The following is a 21,450-nucleotide window of genomic DNA, read 5'->3' as shown; positions in this document are numbered from 1 at the left end:
AGCTGCAAATCAAATTCCATTTATTGGAAGAAAAGGTGTACCAACACAAAATGTAATGGCCGCTTGTAGTTTCGACATGCAATTCATGTTCGTGTGGGCAGGATGGGAAGGCAGTGCACACGATACTCGTATTTTTTTGGAGGCTATTGACAATAGCAATATCAACTTTCCAAAAACCTCCAGAAGGTTGTGATTTTGACTAAATTGAAGATTGGGTAATTGAAGGAATATAATTATTTTTTTAAGTTTTGTTTAAAATTACAATGTTATTTTTTTCAGGAAAATACTATTTGGTTGATGCTGGATATCCAAACGAGTATGGATATTTGGGTCCCTACAAAGGCGAGAGGTATCACTTCCAAGAATTTAGACGTCGTGGACAACCAAGTGGTCGGAAAGAAGTGTTTAATCGTGCACACTCGTCACTACGTAACGTGATCGAACGTTCTTTTGGGGTATGGAAACAGAGGTGGAAAATTTTGCAAAACATGCCTGCTTATCCATACAAAACACAAGTTGAGATTGTAGTTGCATCAATGGCACTACATAATTATATTAGAAGGAGATCGCAAGATGATGCAGTTTTTTCGGAGTATGATCGCAACCCCAATTTGATTCCAGATGACTTTTTGCCTGATACTGTTCAGGCTTCGGCCGTTCAAGGCTCACAGAGGCCTTCACGTATGGATTTTGTACGCGATGGAATTGCAAATAGTTTGATGGAACAATAAAAGAGTAAATTAATGTATAACGATTTTTCATTTTGTTATGTAATCATAATTACAAAACACCTATGTTTTGGAATTATATATATGTGTCTATATATATATGTCCTTTTAATTAATTCCAATCAAAATCCTTTTAATTAATTCCAATCAAATATTTAATTCCAATCAAATATAAAACACAAACCATAATAAAATTAATTTTTTTTTTGAACCACAGTTTTTACCAAACACAAAATTGCTTTTTTTCCACCACAATTGTTGAACCACAGTTTTGTAACCAAACACCAAAAACTGCTTTTTTTAAAACCACAACTTCAACCACAGTTTTAACCAAACACCAATTTTTTTTAAAATCAACCTCACAAAAAGTACTTTTTAAGAAACTACTTTTTACAAACCGCAACCACAAAAGCTACCACAATACCAAACACACCCTGAGTAGCATATCACCGGCTATATTACCCGCCCAGCTGCAAGGCACTTATGAAATATATTTTTATTCAATTATATTATAATAATAATAGATATTGCTATACAGGATAATGAGTAGAATTGTTGAGAAATTTATTTGTTTTTTTTTGTCAAAATTGTCTTTTTTTTATTCATTTGTTAGCATCATTGTTTATTGAATAAAAAGTAAATGTAATCAGAAAAAACAATATTCACAAAAAATACTCTAATAATCTAAATTAAAAAAGAAATAAATGTATATTTTTTATTAGAAATTTCATTTCTTTATTCAGCTTCTTTCTTAACAAAAACATGGCTTTTTTAATGAGAAGCATTGTCTTTTAAATAAAAACTTGTTATGATAGTGGAAGCAAGTTTTAATTAAAAATAAAAAAAAATAACTATGAATTCATCATTTTTACATGTTTATATAAAAAATATTAGCAGATTAAATATAAGAAAAACATTTTAAAAATTTAAAATAAAAAAATGAATAGATATTTTATTATAATTCAATATTAATGCGCTGTATTCTTTAAAAAATTCATTTTAGGTTAATACATAATTATTCATAAAGTAATTACTATTATTATCATAAAAATAATATTTTTAAAAATAATGGCATGATTGGATAGCTACTAAAATATTATTTTAATAAATTCATTTAAAGAGAATTTTATTTCAAAATTTAAAAAGAAAAAGGAAAATATGTTAAGGGATATTTAGCAAAAAGTTCAAGCATATTTGTGCTTGAAAGGATCAATATACACCTCCATTGAATTTTCTTTTTTTAAAAAAAACTAATTAATACAAAAATTAATATTTTTTGTAGTTGAAATGTGATCGAATAAAATCTTTTTTTTTCTTTTTTCAATTACTATATTCTCTATTAACATCTAAAAATTAAAACATGAGGAAAATAAAATTTTAATAATGAAACATAAATATTTGAAACTATAAAACCAAAAGTGAAAAAATAAAAAAATATATAGCTCAAATTGAACTTTTACAGAAAAAATTAAGGAATAAACTAAACTTTTAAAGATTACATTGAAAGAAAACAATACAATCCACAATAATCCACGTGCTATAATGAAATACCTGTCTCTTTTAATTTATGGTACAATGCATAATAATAATAATAATAAAAAAAAAAAAGTTATCACATGTGATGCGACATTTAAAAATTATATGAAGAGAAAAATAAAATAACTAGTGGTAATTAAATAAAACTAGAAGTTTTAAAATTGACATTAATTCTAGAGATTTAGGAACTTAGTTAGTTATGTTTGAAGAAAAATAAATATAATCCTTACCGCATTTTTTCATATGAAAGGTTACTAGGATTTGTGTTTTTCTAAATTATTCTATGTTGTAACATTCAAAGTTTATTCGCGATTTATTTTGAATGTTGATATTGATCTCTAAAAATAAAAGATTCATTGAAAAATGATGTCGAATCCTAAAAATAAAAGACTCATCAAAATATGATTTTTAATGAAAAAATTAACATTAATTCCTAATAATAGGAGATTTCACCCATTTGAAAATTTCAAAGAAAACTTTGACATTAATCTTTAAAAATAGAAGTTTTCATTGATTTGAGGTAATTTTGGCATCAACACATTTAAAGAACGAGACTTGTCACTTATTTAAAAAATATTGACTTTAAATCCTAAAAAAGATTTCATTGAAATTGTTAAAAATAAGTGTTGGGTCTATATTTGATTCGAGGATTTTGAAATCGATCACTTTAAAGAATGAGACTCGCCAATTATTTTATAAATATTAATGTTAAATTCTATAAAAAAAAATTGTTTAAATTGTTAAAAACAAGCATTGAGCCCATATTCGATTTGAGAAATTTAACATTGTTCCCTTTAAAGAAGGAGACTTGTCAATTATTTTCAAAAAATATTAACATTAAATCCTAAAAAATAAGACTTCATCAAAATTATTAAACATAAGTAAAAAAAAAAAAAAAAACTAATTATACAGATAATTTCAGTCGAGTAATAAATAATAATATAATACAATTAAGACAAAAGTTAAATAAACAATACAAAAGTTATAGCACCTTAAAATATATAGTTCAAATAAAGATTCATATATAATTTAACTTAAAAATCCCTAACAATACAATTATATCTATAAAATTTCATTAACATTATTGGCGTGTCATGTAAACTAAAACCAACATTATTGCCTCCAATCCTTGTTATTTCTAAAACATTCATCAAGATCATTATCATCTAGAGAATTATTAGTATTATTACTAGTACCAACATTAATATTCTAAATATTAATGTTACTATCAATACCAATACTAATATTGTCAACAAGTAATTACTAATAGTTTGAGTAATAAATCCTTAAAAGAATAATTGATTGACCTAATTAGAAGCCCTAAACACCATTGTTCGCGTCGACTAAAAGAAAAAAGCTATCATGAGTATGTTTTTATAACATTCACTAGTAAAAAACCCATCACAAAACCAACTTTACAAGATGAGCAAAACAAACTTGTGCGTGTAAGCAGCAAAATAAAGTAAACAAATGTTGATAGTTTCATATTCTCGATGCCTTTATTAGTAATGAGATAATACATTGTGTTAAATAATATTTATGTAGTCTTATTTATTAAGGGTAGAATAGTACTTTCAATTTAACCTATATATACTTCATTTATATTTAGGTTAAGACTATGCATTCATAATATATAGATTATTTAGAAATCTAGCCTCATTTTTGTGTTTGATCTCAATTATTTTAATATGGTATGAGAGCTAGTTTTGCAGACCCAACTAGATCCAAAATAGAGTAAAAATTAATTATAGAAAAAGAACCTAAAAAAGATTAAAGTCAGATAGAGCTAAATTTTAAAACTTGTAACCCGGGTTACGAGACAAGGTTACTCTATAACAAGCCTAAAAAAATCATGAAGAAAAAATTCCAATCATCCAATTTTTTTTTTAAATAACAATAAAAAAATAAGAAAATCAAAAGCTAAAAGATGAATTGGAAAAAATAATTCAAAACAAATAAAAAACCTTACTCAAGTCAGCATACTAATTTTGTGGCCCGATTACAATGTCATGATAACATTGTACAAAATAAATTGAATAAAAAAAACATAGGTTAATTCTGAAGCAAGCTAAATAATGAAAGATGAAAATGAAATAAAAAAATTGACTAAAAAAAACATAAAAAACCCCGAGGTAACATGGATTAACTCGACTAACTCGTGGAATGAGATGTAAGATCAGGATAATTCTATAGAAAGAAAAGCAAAAATGATCACGAAGTTGAAGGCCTAATAACCTAATGTTGAAGGATGAAATTAAAAAAAAAAATTATAGAAAAAGAACTTAAAAAAGATTAAAGTCAAATAGAGTTAAATTTCAAAACTCGTAATCCGGGTCATGAGACGAGGTTACTCTATAGTAAGCCTAAAAAAAATCACGAAGAAAAAATTCCAATCATCCAATTTTTTTTAAAAAATAACAATAAAAAAATAAGAACCAAATCTGGTATAAAAGTCAAATGAAATAAAATAACAAGGGATGAAATTAAAAAAATAAAATAAATCAAGAAAATAATAATAATAATAGCAATCAAAATAACGTGAATCAAATCTAGTATAAAAAATAAATGAAATAAAATAATGAGACACAAAATTGAAAAATATAAATAAAGAAAAAAAATTAAAAAAAATAAATTGCAATCAACTTAACAAAAAAGGCCACAAGCGTTTCTCACCTATTACTGTGTGCATCAACCACTTTTCCTTTGAATATAATATTGTGTATTTATTGAAATATCAAAATTGCTCATTTTCAACTTGATTATAACAAAAAAAAACCAAGTAAAAAAGATCAAAGCTCCTTTGCACACCATCTTAATGATTTTTTATATAATGGTTATTTTGTCATTTTACCATGTTTGGAAAAAAATAAAAAAAATGTAAAATCTCTTAGGTGTCAATTTAATATTTTTTTGTTTTAAGAAAACTTAAATAATTTTAAAATTCTAAAAACATATGAGAAGACTATATGTGCTAATCAATTTGGTAGTGAGCTGGTGTAGAGATGATGCTAACCCCATCACCATCAGGATAAAAACATAAAAAAATATCTTTCAACCTATATTGTTTTGTTGTTGGTATAAAATGGATTCTTGAACGTTTTTAGTTATGTGAATTTGTCATGTTTGTTGTTTTGCATAAATTTTGTATTTGTTTTAATTATATTCATTCATTGAAAAGGGAATTTTTTGTGTTTACTAAAAAAGTGTTTGTTTTGGTGATTAAACTCGATTTTTAAAATTTTAATTGTTTTTTTGTTTGAGAAATTATTAAATTAATTTTTTTTAATTGTTTTAATATACTAATTTTAAAAATAAAAAATTAAATCCAGTGTGGAACTTTATTTTTAAACTAAAATCACCCACCTGTCTTTCCCTTTTGAAGCTCCATGAACCCAACAAACGAAATAATTATTTATTTAATTATAAGTTAATCTTGCTTGGACTCGTTTGTTTGCAGGAAAATATTTTTTTTTGGAAAGTGGTTTCTTTAGAAAGTGAATTCCAAAAAGGTAAATTATTTTTCGATGTTTGGTAGTGTCATGAAAAATAAGTTGGAAAACACTTTTTAGTATTTGGTTATGTTATAGAAAACGAACTGGAAAATAGCTTATTAATATTTTTTTTTCAAGTTTATTAAAATAATAAGGAACAAATCTTACAAATTAAAAAGTTGAATGGGAATTGAATTGAAAAAAAAATATAATTTTATAAATTATCTCAAATAAAATAAATAATAATAAAATAATAGAGATCAAATCTAACAGATAAAAAAATTAAAAGATGATAAAATTAAAATAACAATAATTACAATTTCATAAATTATTTTAAATAGAATAATTAATAATCAAAAGAATGATGACTAGATTTGATAGATAAAAAATTTCAATTAAAAAAATAATAAGAGAAAAGTAAATAACAATTATAAAAATAAAAACCAAAGATAATATAAAAATAAAATTAAATCAAATTTGAAGGGATGAAATTGAAAAAAAAAAGTAGATTCAAACAAAATATAAGCATTCAAAAGTTTGATGATCAAATTTGATATTATTAGTAAATAATATGATATTTTTATTTTTTTATAATTTCTGGAAAGTATTTTTTTTATTAACTGGAAAGTTTTTTTCAGTGATCAACTTTTCTAATTATAAATAAATATAGGAAAGTTTAAAAAGTAATTTTTTAAAAACTATTTTAAAAAAAAAAACGTACCATAGATCCTACTACGAGATTGTTTAATGACTTGCTAGTTAAAATGTAAATTAAACGAGAATTCTCTAGAACCGAAAAGTATATTAAAAATTATTTTCATGTAAATTGACACAAACACTTGAAAATCACACTTTCGTTTTCAATATCAAACCACGCATGGCCTTTGAGGCTTTGAAGTTCAACAATTCACTAAATAACTTAAAGTCAACAGGTTCATTACATGACACCTTGGTTGAAAATAAGCAATTATTGTAATAAATTAATTCTAAATGTAATAAATTAGTTCGACAAAATCCAAGTGATGACATAACGAGATGCATAAACAGAGATCCTCGCTTCTAACAACACAATCCTAACACATCCATACCCTATGCTTTTTCACGGTATATGTAATTTTATTTTATATTATGATAACGATTGTTTTATAAAATATTTTATTTATTTATAAATATATTAAAATAATATTTTTTTAAAATTTATTTTTATATTAATATATTAAATCAATTTAAAAATATAAAAATTAATTTAAAATATAATTTTTTTTTTGAAAAGTAAAAAAACAAACATAATATTTATAAAATAGAGGATAGCATGTAAACATGGCAAGATTGGTATCATTGTAGATAATCTTTTGCCATGCTATTTTTTTTATAATTTAAAACTTAAATCTTATCACAGGTGATATATAAACACACACACAGAGAGTCAATTCAAGCACTAATAAATGTTTTAAAATCTAGCTAAAATAAAATATTTTTATTGATTAAAGAGATTGAAGAAAAAGATCACGCACACTAGAAATTCCCAATCATTGACCGCGATATAGGAACCCACTGTACAATATGGAAAAAGTCTTCCATCAACTACCGACGGTGCAATTCAATTTGGCGGCTGTGCTGAAATATTAGGTTACTGTAAGTCTGTAATTTCAATTAATTTTTAAAGTTTTTTTATTTAAAAATATATTAAAACAAAGTATGTTTTAATTTTTAAAATTTATATTTAATATTAATATATTGAAATGATTTAAAAATACAAAAAATAAATTTAAAATAAAAAATATTTTTTTATAAATGTTTTTGAAATAAAAAAACAAAAGGTGCACAACAGCATCATCCACCACGTCACTACCCACGGAGCACTGACATGCATTGGTCACAAAATTCACCTGTACTCAGGATCGAGAAAACTATTATATAGTTCCTTGGTTTTTGAACATTATTGTAATTTAGTCCTTTATTGCTTGAACACTTATAACCTAGTTGCTTATAGTAAAAATTATTTTTATTTGAAAATTTATTAAAAATAATATTTTTTATTTTTTAAAATTTATTTTTATACCAACACATCAAAATAATCAAAACACATAAAAAAATTAATTTAAAACTAAAATAAATTCAAAAAATTTCAAAAGTACAATTATATATGCTAAACACCACCTAAAACATTTTGGTTTTTTATTAAAATAAATATTATACATAAACCATCACACAAAATCACTCATCGTTTTCCATGTTTATTATATAAAATATTAGTAGATTTTTTTATACGTTTTAATTTCATTCTTTAAATCTCCATTATAGTGTTTTTTCTCTAAAAAGTCTAAATAGTCAAAGGATGTATTTAGGATATAGGAAAAATATATTTAAATAAGATATGATTTACAAGAAGAAAAATACTAATGACATAGTATATTTAGGATATAGGAAAAATATATTTTATGCGCTTTTTCTTGCTTTCCTCAAACTTTGGAAAAAAGAAGAAGTAATAAATACGACTCTACTAGAAAAAGAAAGAAGGAATTAAAAATCGCCTCAATGCTTCTTCGCTGTCTCTCTAGTCCCTACTAAGTACTAACAGAATTCCGTTTTCTACTCTGTCAAGACTGCTCCAAGCAGTAATAATAAAATAAAACACTCCCTCTCTCCCCAACAAACCTTTAAATCAAAACTCTACTCTTTCGCTTCTCTCTCCACAAAAAATTTAAGAAATGGCGTTTAATAACCCTAACATCAGCTCGCTGCCTCTGCTATGTGGAATGACACCAGCATAGTTTCATCACCATCCCCATCACAATCACCATCACCATCGTCAATCACGTACTCTCTCCCTTTTAAGTTCCTTCAATTTCTTGATTTTTACAGGTACGTGTGGATTTGTGTTGTTGCAGGTGGAACTTGTTATGGTTAAGGAAAAATTTTCAGGTTTTGTTTGGTTCCTGAGAAACTTGAGGCAAAAAACGTGAAATTTGTATTGTTTTTGTGTTGATTTGTAAGTGGTTAGTGAATTTAAGTTACTTGATTGAATTTTGAGTGATTTTTTCTAAAAATGGAGGGAAAAATTGGATGTTTTAATTTCTTGTTATTGTTTGCTGCATTTTCTGTTGTATTCAATGGTTTTGTGTATGTTGTTATTGAATTGGAAATTTTTTGGAGTTACAGGGATGAGAGATGGCTGGGGTTTTGTTGTGAATGGATCAGTGTTACAAGAGGGGAAATGAAAGTTTGACTTTGGAGCGGTTATTTTGAATTTGAAAAGTGTTTAGTGGGTATTGCTAAATAGCGTCTTTTCTTTTAATCACAAATGGAAGAAGAGGGAAAACGGGTTGGAGGGCTTTCTTCTGGCTTGGCTGTTTTATTAAATGGCGAAGATAGAAAGGAGGATTCGTCGAAAACCCGACTTGTTTCATCTTGTGATGATTTTGGTAATCAGCCTGTGGAGCGAGCTCTTGAATATATCTTTGGTCTCTCAAACAAATCACTTGGTCCATTGACTGGTCCAGTTGACACTAAATTAGTTCGCTCTATTTTAAAAAATGAGTTTTCTAAGTTTTGTACCAAATTTGGTGATTTGGTTGATAATAGAGACGGGATTCATATCAGTAAAGATAGTTGTGAATCTCAGGTGGTCGGGCTTGAAGAAATGAGCATCTGTGGTGATATTAGAATAATTAAACACCGTTTGCATATAGAAAGCTTAGCAATGTTCAGTAGTGCTAGGTCCAATGCTTGTGTTTGGAAAGGGAAATGGATGTATGAAGTTCTATTGGAAACTTGTGGTGTACAGCAGCTTGGATGGGCAACTCGTTCTTGTCCTTTTACTGATCACAAGGGTGTAGGTGATGCAGATGATTCATATGCATTTGATGGGAAAAGGGTTAGTAAGTGGAACAAGGATGCTGAGCCATATGGTCAGCCATGGGTTGTTGGTGATGTTATTGGATGTTGCATTAACCTGGATCATGATGAGATATTGTTCTATAGAAATGGCGTATCCCTTGGAGTGGCCTTTCGTGGTATCCGCAAGATGGGACCTGGATCTGGGTATTACCCAGCAATCTCTCTTTCTCAAGGTGAACGCTGTGAATTAAATTTTGGGGCTCGTCCCTTCAAGTACCCCATTCAGGGGTTCCTTCCCCTTAAAGCACCTCCTTCCGCAAATCTTTTGGCTATGCAGTTGCTTCAATGCTTATCAAGGCTGTCAGATGTGCAAGGTGCGGAGGGTGCTGAAAGTTCTTTAGTTGGTAAAATGAGAAGATTGAAGAGGTTTGTGTCACTTGATGAAGTATTTTATCCTGTCTGTCATGGGATATGTGAGGAATTCTTCTCTGCACTTGTGGGAGATTCTGGAAGTACTGAGTTTGTGGCATGGGGTCCACTTCTTTCATTCATGATGGAGGTTTTCAGAGTGCAAGCACCACATGACTGTTCAGGTCTGGATAAGTTTATTGATGTATTTCTAGAGTTTCAAGAATCACGTCTGTTGTTTGAGCATATCATCAATGCCCTTTCAAGTGGCTGCAAAACTGCATCTTTGGTTTTAACAGAATGCCCGTACTCAGGATCTTATTCTTATCTTGCAATGGTATGCCATATCTTACAACGGAAAGAATTGATGGCTCTCTGGTGGAAGTCAGCTGATTTTGAATTATTGTTTGAAGGTTTTCTATCGCAAAAGAGTCCAAACAAGCAGGACCTTCAATGCATGATGCCTTCTGTTTGGTGGCCTGGTTCAGGTGATGATATCTCCAATGATGGAAGAAGCATGATGCTGACAACTACAGCTTTATCGGAAGCTATCAATAAGGTATATACTGTTGTGGATCCCTGATATTTCACATTAAATTTGTAGATTATGAATCCTCTACTGTTGTTCCATATATATTATCATGATGAGGGGAAAAAATGAAAAGCCTTCAAAATCTTTTTCCCATGTGAAATTAATTGTAATCAGAATGTGGTATACCTGGTGAAATACTGTCAAATACAAGTGGCCAAGCAGACTTTCCACTGATGGAAATAACTTTTCTATGAGCCTTTGGACTACAGCTGTTGTTGTTACCTTTCTATTAGATAATATCTCTCCCCATTTGCATATAATTTAACCTCATCAATTTCACAAATAAAAGCATTCTGTTAAGGTTTGATTGTTCATGGATCATCAAGAAAAAAATTATTCAAATAAAAGCTCCAAAAGAAAAAGAGGAGAGAATTCTTTCAGTTGAATTGAATACCCTGAGTTTGATCTCACATTTTCCTTTTCTATTCAATTCATGCCCACTGAATAAAAGATGATTGCCTGAATCAATTGCTACTGTTTACTTGATTATTGACATATCTTATATTTATGGAGCCTGCACGTGTACTTATATGATGAGGTCAAGGGTGAGTGTAGATTGGCTGTTTACGAGTGACAACCTGAAAATACACATTTCTTTTTTTGTCATTGAAACCATTAATTTGTGTCCCTGCTATATTAGTTGATATCAATTTTCCAGTCATTCCATCCGTTGTGCTGAAAATCTTTTTCTGGACTTGAGTAATGAATTTCCTATTTCAGCTCCATGCCAAGGGAGGTAGATGAGGAGCAAAGTGCTTAAAACGTGCTGTGAGCTCTGATAAATACTAATCCCCAAAATAAACAGTCACATATGGAATTCGTTGCTAAACTCAGTTTACCTGTTTTGAACTTTTTCCTTATTTTTGTTTTGCAGTAATTTATCTTGGCAAACAATTATTGACTTAATTCTCTCTCTGGTTTGCAACACAATGAGTTTGTTTAGCTAACTTCATGCAATTTAATATTAATTCACACCCTACAAATGCTGATGTCTTTGTAGATTGAGGAGAAGCATAGGGACCTCTGTCTCTTGGTCATGCAATTTGTACCGCCTACAACACCTACTCAATTACCTGGCTCAGTGTTGAGGACATTTTTACAAAATATTCTATTGAAGAATAGAGGAGCAGATTGCAATGCGCCACCTCTTGGAGTTTCAAGCAATTCCGTTCTTATTTCTTTGTACTCAGTTATACTTCATTTTTTATCCGAAGGATTTGCTATGAGGGACATTTGTGGCTGGTTAAAGAGGTGTGAACCCAATGGTCTTGATGTTGGATTTCTTCACAGAGGTGGTGAACAAAGTTTCCCTGTAGATATTTTTCTCAAAAATGATCCTCATCGAACTGACATTTCTAGACTTGGGGGATCATTTAGTCATATCTCAAAATCTCATCCTGTACATGATCAAGAAGCAGAAGTAATCCGGTGGGAGGAAGGTTGTATGGATGATGAAGAAACAAGAGTAACACATAAAACCACACAGAAACCATGTTGTTGTTCAAGTTATGAGATTGAATTGTCAAAAATCTCCAAGCATCAAATTAGATACAACACTAAAGATTCTCGTGTCCATTGTAGTGGTATTCCAGACAGGTCTGCTTATGTGGCTGCAGAATGCAGTGAAGGAAGTTTGAATGATGAGATAGCCGACAAACCTAGTACAAGTGATCAATCTGAATCTGATTTTGGTTATTGTCCAGTGCGAGATATTAGGATTGTGCACATGGAGAGTGATATGTCTTCAGCAACACTGAGAGGAGAAGAACTTCTAGATACATTGCTATTGCTGTATCACATAAGTGTTGCACCAAAGTTTAAGCAGGTAAGAGAATTTTCATGATAAAATATGCTCTTATTATTACTTTCACATTACTGCAAGTTTTTGTACTTGGTATCTGGTTGATCTTATTGGTGAAGGGACTTTGTGCTGCCTGAAATGAATTTATTATTTTTTCCCATGGAAATTTAATAGGAAATGAGTTTTGTAGCAAACACGGACAGACATTAGGAAGAGTGAAGTGAACAAAATTTTAGCCCTATCCTGAATGAACATGATTATTGAGTTCAGGTATTCACAACTTTCAGCTAGATTAACTATAATAAATAAATGAATGAATTTCCTGAAGCCTGAAAAATTGATAACATCTGAGTGGAGTTGGAGAAACTGTTTTAAGTTTTTTAAGGATCCATCATCGAATCTGAAAAATAAAACCAAAGTCAAATGATCATACCAAACATCTGAGTTCCAACAGTTCTTGGTTTCTCTAAAAAGACAAAATCTTGAGCTCAGGTATAGAAACAATGAAGTCAGGGTTAAATCACCATGACATGCTTTAATGTGCCTTGTCTGTTAAAATAAGAAATGGTTGGTGATAAAAAATTATGTAATAGGGGATAATTTATGAGTAGTTTCATCAGTTGGAAACTGAATTTTCCTATGCCAAGTGCCTATTAATCTCAATGTGCTTGTGTATATTTTCTCTTAAGGTCCAAGGCAGTAACCGTAACCACAAGGTTTTATGCTTGAGTTACAGATTGTCAGTTTGATCATAAAATATGGTATCTTATCATTGTTTACACCAATGCAAGCTAAGATGCCTGTAGAAGATATATACATTGGTATATAATACGAAACAGCTGTCCTTCTAATCGTTTTTTTGTGATACCTGAAGGAGAATTTGATAAAAAGTGAGAAAGATATATGCTGTTTTTAAAACAATTGCTGCATCACGTTATTTTATTTCAATCTTTTCACTTCAGCTCCAGTGTTTAAAATATGCGTCACATGTCTTTATGTTCTACAAATTGGGGTTTGTAATTTCTGAAGCATTGTAGCGATGTCAAGACAGTGGCCTACTCATTGACTGAACAGTTGAAGACTGTGTCCTGCTTGCTGACTGTTGTCCAAAGGGAACACCATTTCCTGGAAAACTTGTTCACGCTTTATGTTTTTTCTGGGATTACAATCATATTGTTTTTCTGTGGATTACAATCATATTGTTTTTCTGTGCTTTTGGGACGTTCTGTTTAGTGGATGAACATCATTTTGTGCTTACTGATGACAAGCTTTCTTGCTGCATTTTGTTTTGCAAAGGTCGTAATATGTCTATCTTGATTGTAGGCATCATACTACATGTCTCATCAGGCACAGTCAATATCACTCCTGGAAGAAACTGACAAACAAATAAGAGAACGTGCTTGTTGTGAGAAATTAAGACACCTGAAAGAAGCTCGTAATAAATACCGTGAAGAAGTAATTGATTGTGTAAGACGTTGTGCATGGTACGATGTCCCTGAACTATATTTGTCTTGTTTTGTTTTGGAACCATATTTATCTTGATCTCAACCATATGAAACATTGAATGAATGTGTGAAGCCTGATGCACCCTTTTGCCTTCCTTTTCTATGTTTAGAATGAGAAATGGATATCCCAGATGGAGCGGTTGGATAGGCAGTCTTAACAAGCAAGATGCATAACTGTAACATTGGTTTACAAAATTAGGTTACTTGTTACTGGCAACCTATGCACTTTGCAACGATAAGAACTGTTTAAATTTGTTTTATGATATTTCTCTGTTTCTGCATTTCTTTAAATATGTTTATAGTTCTTCCTTGCTGTGTCCTTAATTGTCTAGTGGCCTGAACTTTAAGCACCTGCAATTATTGATTTTTGCTCAGTTGCCCAAGCTTGGCTTCCAAATTCAATGCCTAAGGAAATATATCTGACACAAAATGTCACAGAATGTCTTTTTCTTGTATGATAAGAATAAATTGCTTTGATTTTCTGGTAGAAACAGGGAGAGTGAGAAGCCTGTTTTCCCAAATCTTTATAATAAATTATCTTGTAGTTCTAACTGCTGGATATGTTTCTTCTATCATAGTATATCTATTTATTGTAGTCAGATGCGACTTTCTATTTTGGTCAGGTTCGTTATGGGTCAACATTCTAGCATTTTGATGTATCAAATTGTAGGCAAAAACTTCAAAAGCTTTTAGGTTCTGTGTCTGCCCTTTCCACTGGTCTTATTGGAAAGCATTGATATTGCTTTTGTGGGAGTATGTTTTTTTTTTTTTTTGGTCGCCTTGCCTTTATGTGTTCCTGCTGCCTTACTTCAGTGTGATGCTACTTAGCCTGCTCATTGCCATCCATATTGCTCTACTGTTCCCACTGCTTTGGTTCTTTAATTCACTAATGTTGAAGACAAATAGCTGCTGCTTCCTCAGATCTCCAGACCACCGTTTGCTTTTTAACTGCTTACGATGTGTTTGTTATGAGGGTAAAGGGGGTGAAAATTTATGCTTGAAGCTTTTCACCCCTTTTATGTTTGTTTGGTAGAACTTTTCGAAGAGGGGTCATTTTTAAGGTCTTAACTCTTAACCCCCAAAATGGGGTTAAATGTTAACTTCGTGAGTTGAGGGGTAAATAATTTTTTGAAGGAGACAGATTTTGGACTCTGCATTTTCCCTCATTTTTTTTAATTGTCTCTTCATTTACTCCCACTTCTTATTATGGGCCCACAATTATAGATATTTAATATTGCTATATTTATATAATCAAATCAAATGTGGTTTGTTGTGGGCCCACTAATAATGCTCATGATATTTTCAGTACCCTTAAAACTTTACCCCTCAAGGGATGTTTTACACCCTCAACACTTTACCCTTAAATCTTAGTAACATTTTACCTCCAAATTACTTCACACCAAGCACAACCTTAGTTTTATCACTATCTTTGTATGGTGCTGGTTGCTGGTACTTGATACTAAACAACACCAGCTACATGTATTGCATGCTTTATGCTAGCCCATTGCATCTTCTGATCTTTTGTTGGCCATTTTGTTGTGGACAGGTATCGCATCTCTCTTTTCTCACGGTGGAAGCAACGAGGAATGTATGCAACATGCATGTGGATAGTCCAACTACTTCTTGTTCTTAGCAGAGTGGATTCCCTATTTATTTATATTCCTGAGTTTTATCTTGAAACCCTGGTAAATAAATACTTCCCTTCAATCACTGGCAAGATGATGTTGGGTGTATTTATCAACCTGTGTCTGTCTGAAATAGTGTTTATTACAGCTTGTGAGCAGGTATTTTAACCTGTACACAGAGCATAAATAAATTTGACCTTCTTATTTAGAGTTTTGTCTTGTGTCAAGATTGGCATCTCTTCGGAACACTCTACATCTCTTTGGAACCCATCGTTCTCTTGCAAATATTCTTACATCACTTCTTGAAGTTGAGCTACCACATGCAGTATGTTAATGTGCGTTTTAGGGTCATGTTTTGGAAGTTCACCAGGACTTTGTTGATTGCTTGATAAAACTGCAAGTTTAGATTCAAATATATCATGAAAGCTCATTTTTTTTTTTATCATCTTTAAAATATCAATGCTAGTAGTGGGCTATTAACATCCCATTCCAGCAAAATCTTGTGTGAAGATTTTTGGCTGGTGAAGTGTTCACCCTGAGGTGCCAGTTTCTTTTTGTTTCAAATATGATCTAAATATTTTCTATAGCTGTTAGAACACATGTAATTGGTGCATTTTTAATCTATCTGTTTTATCAGATTTCACTGCATCATCTACCTGTAGTTTTAAATTAAGCGCTCTGCTTGTGGAGTGTGTCATTGATGTGGTTCCCAAAGTTAACTTGTATATCTAGCTGTTACATTATGCTGTTCTATTGCCGTTGCAGGTTGATTGCTTCCATGTGCTGCGCAAGAGTGACCCCCCATTTGTACCCCCTGCAATATTTATTAAGCAAGGACTTGCTTCATTTGTAAGCCTCACTTACTGTTCATTTTACTGTTGTCTCAGGCAGATTTTTATTGAGTTGATTTTTGTGTAATCCGCCGTTTGGGTTTTGGCTGTGGTTTAAATTTGTAATCAAATCTTGGCATTCCCTTGCTTCTTTCATAGGCAGCGGCTTTCACCACTGCTAATTGTTCCGTTCCTGCATTGCTCTCCATTTTGTCTCTAGATTTATATATCAGGAAGTATGCCATTATGATAATGTCAAGTTGTTATTATTGAAACTGACGATGTTCTCAACATATGAATTATTTTAGCATGTGTTATTGGTTAATTACAGCTCAAGCACAATTGTATCCTTGATTGTGCTGTCAATGCTGAATCCATTACACACGAGAGGTGGGGAACTGTGAAGTGTGAGCCCCCCTTTTGTATCAACGCAACAAAAAAGTTTCCTGCCATGTAGTGGATAAGTTTCTTTGTAGCCCTTGATTGAAGAGGTAAGGGACGGGAGGAGCTATAGCTGCCACCATTGGCGGCTTGCATTTTGCATCTTAGAAACAAATACTAACATAAAGGGAATGATGGCTTAAAACTCTTTTTTTGAAAATTTGGATGGTTAGTAAGATTTAGGTAGGATTGCTACCACATTGAGCACTGATCTTGAAATAACCAAGCTGATTCACAAAGAGTTCAATTCCATCAAATGTTTATCTCTCTACATTCCGGAATTCTCATGCCGTAAACCTACTTACAACAGTATGCTTAACCACTATTCTTGGCATTACAACAATTATTTTTCCTCCCCAATCCTTTGGTTATTATATTTTTCTGATTGCATATGTTCAACTAATATTATTTTATGCATGCTGAATTACCCATCTCTCAAACCTTCCTGTTGTAGTGGTCAACATATGTCTGTAATTGTTCTTGGTCTCATCAAGAGCCCCCGTATAAAGACTAGAGATCCTAATGCTCTAGGAAGCTTATTATATTACTATAAGCCAAGAAAACTTACCTCCTATCTGCTTTTTGCTGATCTTTCTTTTGCTGTATTACAAGCTACAAAAGTAAATAAGCTTCCTACATGGATAATTTTAATGCATCTTTTCTGATCTACTGCGGTTCTGTGTGCATCTTTCTGAAGTCTGATGGATTTATTGCTAGTTTGAAGTTTCAGTTGATAGTTGCAAGTGTACCCTTTTGATTATATTTCACGAGAGTTTAATGGTCACAATTGATTATTGTCAAGAAGTTAAGATCTTTTGCATGTATGTGTAAGAATGGTTTGATTGTTTTCAGTTATAAATGTAGAACTATAATAGTACTTGACTCCTCGGTGTTTGTGATGAATAGTTCAACTTTAAGGATGGAAGAATATTAAAGTGATTACACAATGTATTGTTCCAATCTGATTTAATTTGCGCTACATGATAGAGAGAAACACAAGGAATTATTTTTGCACATTTCTTTTACAAGTAATACAAAATCTTCCATCCAAAGTTCCAAACAACAGGCAGCTAATTGCTGACTGCTGGCTCATTTTCAGGGACCAGCGGGGTTTTTATATTTGATGTTGTGACTACTTTTGTCCTGTGATTTGTACTTTTCCAACTGACACTTGTAGCTGCCAGAGAATAGACTTATTTTTCCTTGAACTTCTAGAGTCGTGACATTTATCACTGCATGCAATCTGGTGATTTCCTCAATTTAAAAAAGTTGAATATATTCAATGCTTGAAGTCAATGGATTTCATAGGATTGATTGATTTCTCCTGTACATCAGGTAACTTTTGTTGTTTCCCACTTCAATGATCCGAGGATATTGAGTGCTGACCTCAAGGATCTTCTCCTCCAATCTATTTCAGTACTGGTACAGTATAAGGAGTATTTGACAGTGTTTGAGAGCAATGAAGCGGCCACGCAAAGAATGCCAAAAGCACTATTGTCGGCATTTGACAACAGATCTTGGATCTCAGTGACTAACATTCTTTTGCGGTTGTGCAAGGGTTCTCGTTTCAGTTCTTCAAAGCATGGGGAGTCATCGTCATCATCGTCATTTGTTTTCAAGGTAAAAAATATCAATCTTTTCACATAATTTTTAAATCCTTTTTTCTTTCCCATGGAACAATTTGTGGGCATGGATTTATCTTCTTTTTTGGCTTAATCTATGTAGAACTTGTTGCGGGAAGCTTGCATCAATGATGAAGAGTTGTTCTCAGCTTTTCTGAATCGACTATTTAATACACTCAGCTGGACGATGACTGAATTCTCAGTATCCATTCGGGAAATGCAAGAAAAATACCAGGTATGATTTATTGATACCAAGTATTTGATGACTGCTGTTCTATGGCTTTCAAAAGGTCTGACCTAGAGTTTATGCTTTGCACTAGTGCAAATAGCCCCCCCTTGCCACATGCACATGTGGTTGCGTGCTTATCTATCTATATCCTGGGGTTTCACTTTTCTTGGTTCACATTTATATAAAAATTGCTTTAACTTAAGTGGATCACTTGTCTGGGTCAATCATATTACTGTTATGTGGGTAATACTAGTTATGCTGGTTTAAGTAGTTAGTAATAGGTTTTAACTGTATCGAATTTTCTGCCCTCATTTATTCCCAGTTTGCTTCAAATTATTTTCTTACTAGTATTAAACATCTTTTTAGGTTTTGGAGTTTCAGCAAAGAAAATGTGGTGTCATATTTGATCTCTCGTGCAACCTTGCAAAGGTTTTGGAGTTCTATACTCGTGAAATCCCTCAAGCATTCCTATCTGGAACTGAGATGAACCTTCGGAGGCTAACTGAACTGACAGTCTTTATTCTCAACCACATTACCTCAACTGCGGATGCCGAGTTTTTTGATCTGTGAGTTTCCATGCTTTCCATTCTGGTGAATCAAAATCATGTTTCTCTACCTTTTTCCCTCTTTTGTCCTTTTTCCTTTTCTAACTGTAATAAGTAGTGTTTCAAAACATGGTATAAATGCGTTGTGCCATTTGAGATGCAATATGAGTCTTGCTTTTCATTGAAGAAGCACGCAAGGGAGTTGGGGATGATGACAAGTTAACATTTAGGATTTCTTTGGTTGGTTTGCTTATGTTATGACAACCACACCCAGATATAGCGTTCAGTTTTTTCAGATTTTTGAACTATTCAACTTTACTGGAGACTTGTAGATATTGTCTCTGGACATTTTTAAGGTGGTTTTTTTGGTGGTAGATTTGGCATTTCTATTACCAATGATAAAGGCTTTACCAGTACATAAATTACATATTTAATTAAAGAAAGAACTGTGAATTGTTACAAAGTCCATATTGCGACTTCTATGCTTCCTCAATGGTTAAGAAGTTCATATATTTATGCCACTGTATTTGCAGGTCACTTAGACGACATGGTCATTCTCCAGAAAAAGTAAATCGAGGCATGATATTAGCACCTCTTGTAGGGATCATCTTGAATTTGTTGGATGCAAGGGTGGGGACGGAATGTGGACAACAGAATGATGTTGTGGGTGTTTTTGCAAGCATGGGCTGCCCTGATGCTGTGCACTGTGGATTCCAGTATCTCTTAGAGTACAACTGGGTTAGTTTTGTCTGCTTTAAGCCCTGTCTCTCTCTATATGCATGTATAAACTTATCTATCTTGTGGATAGCAACCTCATTCTTTATTCCACTCTGCATACGAACATCATAATCAGAAGAAGATTAATGTTCATGGTTGGCATAAGGGTATTGTACTCATGACTAGAATTTTAATTTGCATCTTTTTGTATGTACTTCCATGGAGAAACAAAAGTGCTGCCATTCAAGTAATTTTAAAGGGGCTACAAGACGAATAAATTAAATAGGTGTATGATGGTTGTCTAGAGATGACTGATGTAGAAAAGAAGAGTAAAAAAACCTAACAAAATAGAATTCTCAACTAATAATAAAATGGGAAAAGAAGAAGAATCAACGTATGTACTGTTCATCATCTTTTCTTATGCAAATTACTCTGCTATTGCTGTGACAGACTAGGTCCGCAAGAGGGGATGCCTACAGTGGAAAACTTCAGCAGCTAGAGAGTTTCTTGAGCCTCCTTGTTAGCAGGATTGAGTTGCAACAAATTGAAAGAAGGAAACATGAGGAAGAGACAGAAGCTGATGATAATACTTGCTGCATTTGTTATTCTTGTAAAGCTGATGCAAGGTTTGCCCCTTGTTCACATAGGTCCTGCCATGGCTGCATAACCAGGCATCTTTTAAATTGTCATAGATGTTTCTTTTGCAATGCAACAGTCTTGGAGGTTATCAAGATTGATGAAAGCAGAGCTTAAGTCTTAGTCATACTTTTTCGGTTTCCTAGACTCATGGAACCTAAGCTAGTCACGAACTGATTATCGGTTTCGCATGAGCTTTGGAACCAAGATTTGTCGAAGAAAAGGCAGAAAGAAGATAGAAAGAAAATAGGTGGTATATATTCAGGGTTAGATGGATGGGGGTTAGAAAGAAACAAGTCTCGTGGAGTTGATGAAGAATTTTGTCGGGGAAATTTGAGGGCATTACTCTGTAAATATGAGATGTAAATGGCAATGGAAATCTTCTCTTCTCTGTTTCCTCTGCGTTTTTGTGCTCCACATCAACTTGAACTGAGCTGAGCGTAGCTGGAATGGACTTCAATGCCAAAAACACATTTGGTAAATCCGGACCCGTGTGAAATGAAATGCTCAATAAACTAAAAACATGGTATATTGTTAAATTTTTTTTTAAAAAAAAAAAAACACTAAAAGGGCAGATGATTATATGGTAGCTTGTGAGGGAATTTGATGTGAATTTGCAGTGTTTTCTTCTTTCGTTGGTTTATTTTTTTCCGGTTACTTATTTGATGTGAATGGCTTCGGATTACACGACAGCCTTTGAAGGATTGAAGGAATTCATTATGGTTTTGCACGGTTTTTTTCATTTTTTTTGTCCTTTTATTTTTGTTTTGGTTAATTTTTTTGTTTTAAAATATGATTCTCTTGAATTGATAAGGTTTCTGGTAATGTTAAAAAACATTAAATTGATATTTAATTTGATAAAATTAAATTTAATTAAGCCTTTGAGGACCAAAATTGACATTAA

The 21,450-nt window shown here is 31.8% G+C and overlaps 1 protein-coding gene across 5 annotated transcripts; it reads left to right on the top strand.

The window, feature by feature from the left end:
* The first annotated feature begins 8,302 nt into the window (after positions 1-8,302).
* LOC118043506 (E3 ubiquitin-protein ligase RKP) lies at positions 8,303-21,087 on the top strand. 5 transcript variants are annotated; one of them, XM_073410417.1, is made up of 12 exons: positions 8,303-8,620; positions 8,918-10,188; positions 10,417-10,562; positions 11,596-12,420; positions 13,720-13,880; positions 15,448-15,685; positions 16,292-16,375; positions 18,133-18,417; positions 18,523-18,654; positions 19,015-19,214; positions 19,727-19,931; positions 20,361-21,087. In XM_073410417.1, the coding sequence occupies exons 2-12, from the start codon at positions 9,060-9,062 to the stop codon at positions 20,661-20,663; spliced, it is 3,708 nt and encodes a 1,235-aa protein (XP_073266518.1). In that variant the 5' UTR covers positions 8,303-8,620; positions 8,918-9,059; the 3' UTR covers positions 20,664-21,087. The 5 variants fall into 5 exon arrangements, with proteins under 5 accessions (XP_073266518.1, XP_073266517.1, XP_034907407.1 ...); XM_073410416.1 differs by having other exon boundaries at positions 8,303-8,575; positions 8,918-10,562; XM_035051516.2 differs by having other exon boundaries at positions 8,918-10,562.
* Positions 21,088-21,450: the final 363 nt, after the last annotated feature.

Source organism: Populus alba, chromosome 7 (genome assembly GCF_005239225.2).
Source record: "Populus alba chromosome 7, ASM523922v2, whole genome shotgun sequence".
NCBI classification, from domain to species: domain Eukaryota; kingdom Viridiplantae; phylum Streptophyta; class Magnoliopsida; order Malpighiales; family Salicaceae; genus Populus; species Populus alba.
The sequence above is the reverse complement of the archived record's forward strand: the minus strand, read 5'-3'. Positions and strand labels throughout refer to the sequence as shown.

Excerpts from the sequence above, each read along its gene's own strand:
- LOC118043506 (XM_073410416.1), top strand. The coding sequence starts at position 9,060 with ATGGAAGAAGAGGGAAAACGGGTTGGAGGGCTTTCTTCTGGCTTGGCT. Across the intron at positions 12,421-13,719 it reads TTGCACCAAAGTTTAAGCAG|GCATCATACTACATGTCTCA; the intron begins GTAAGAGAATTT and ends TCTTGATTGTAG. Across the intron at positions 15,686-16,291 it reads TTATTACAGCTTGTGAGCAG|GTTGATTGCTTCCATGTGCT; the intron begins GTATTTTAACCT and ends TTGCCGTTGCAG.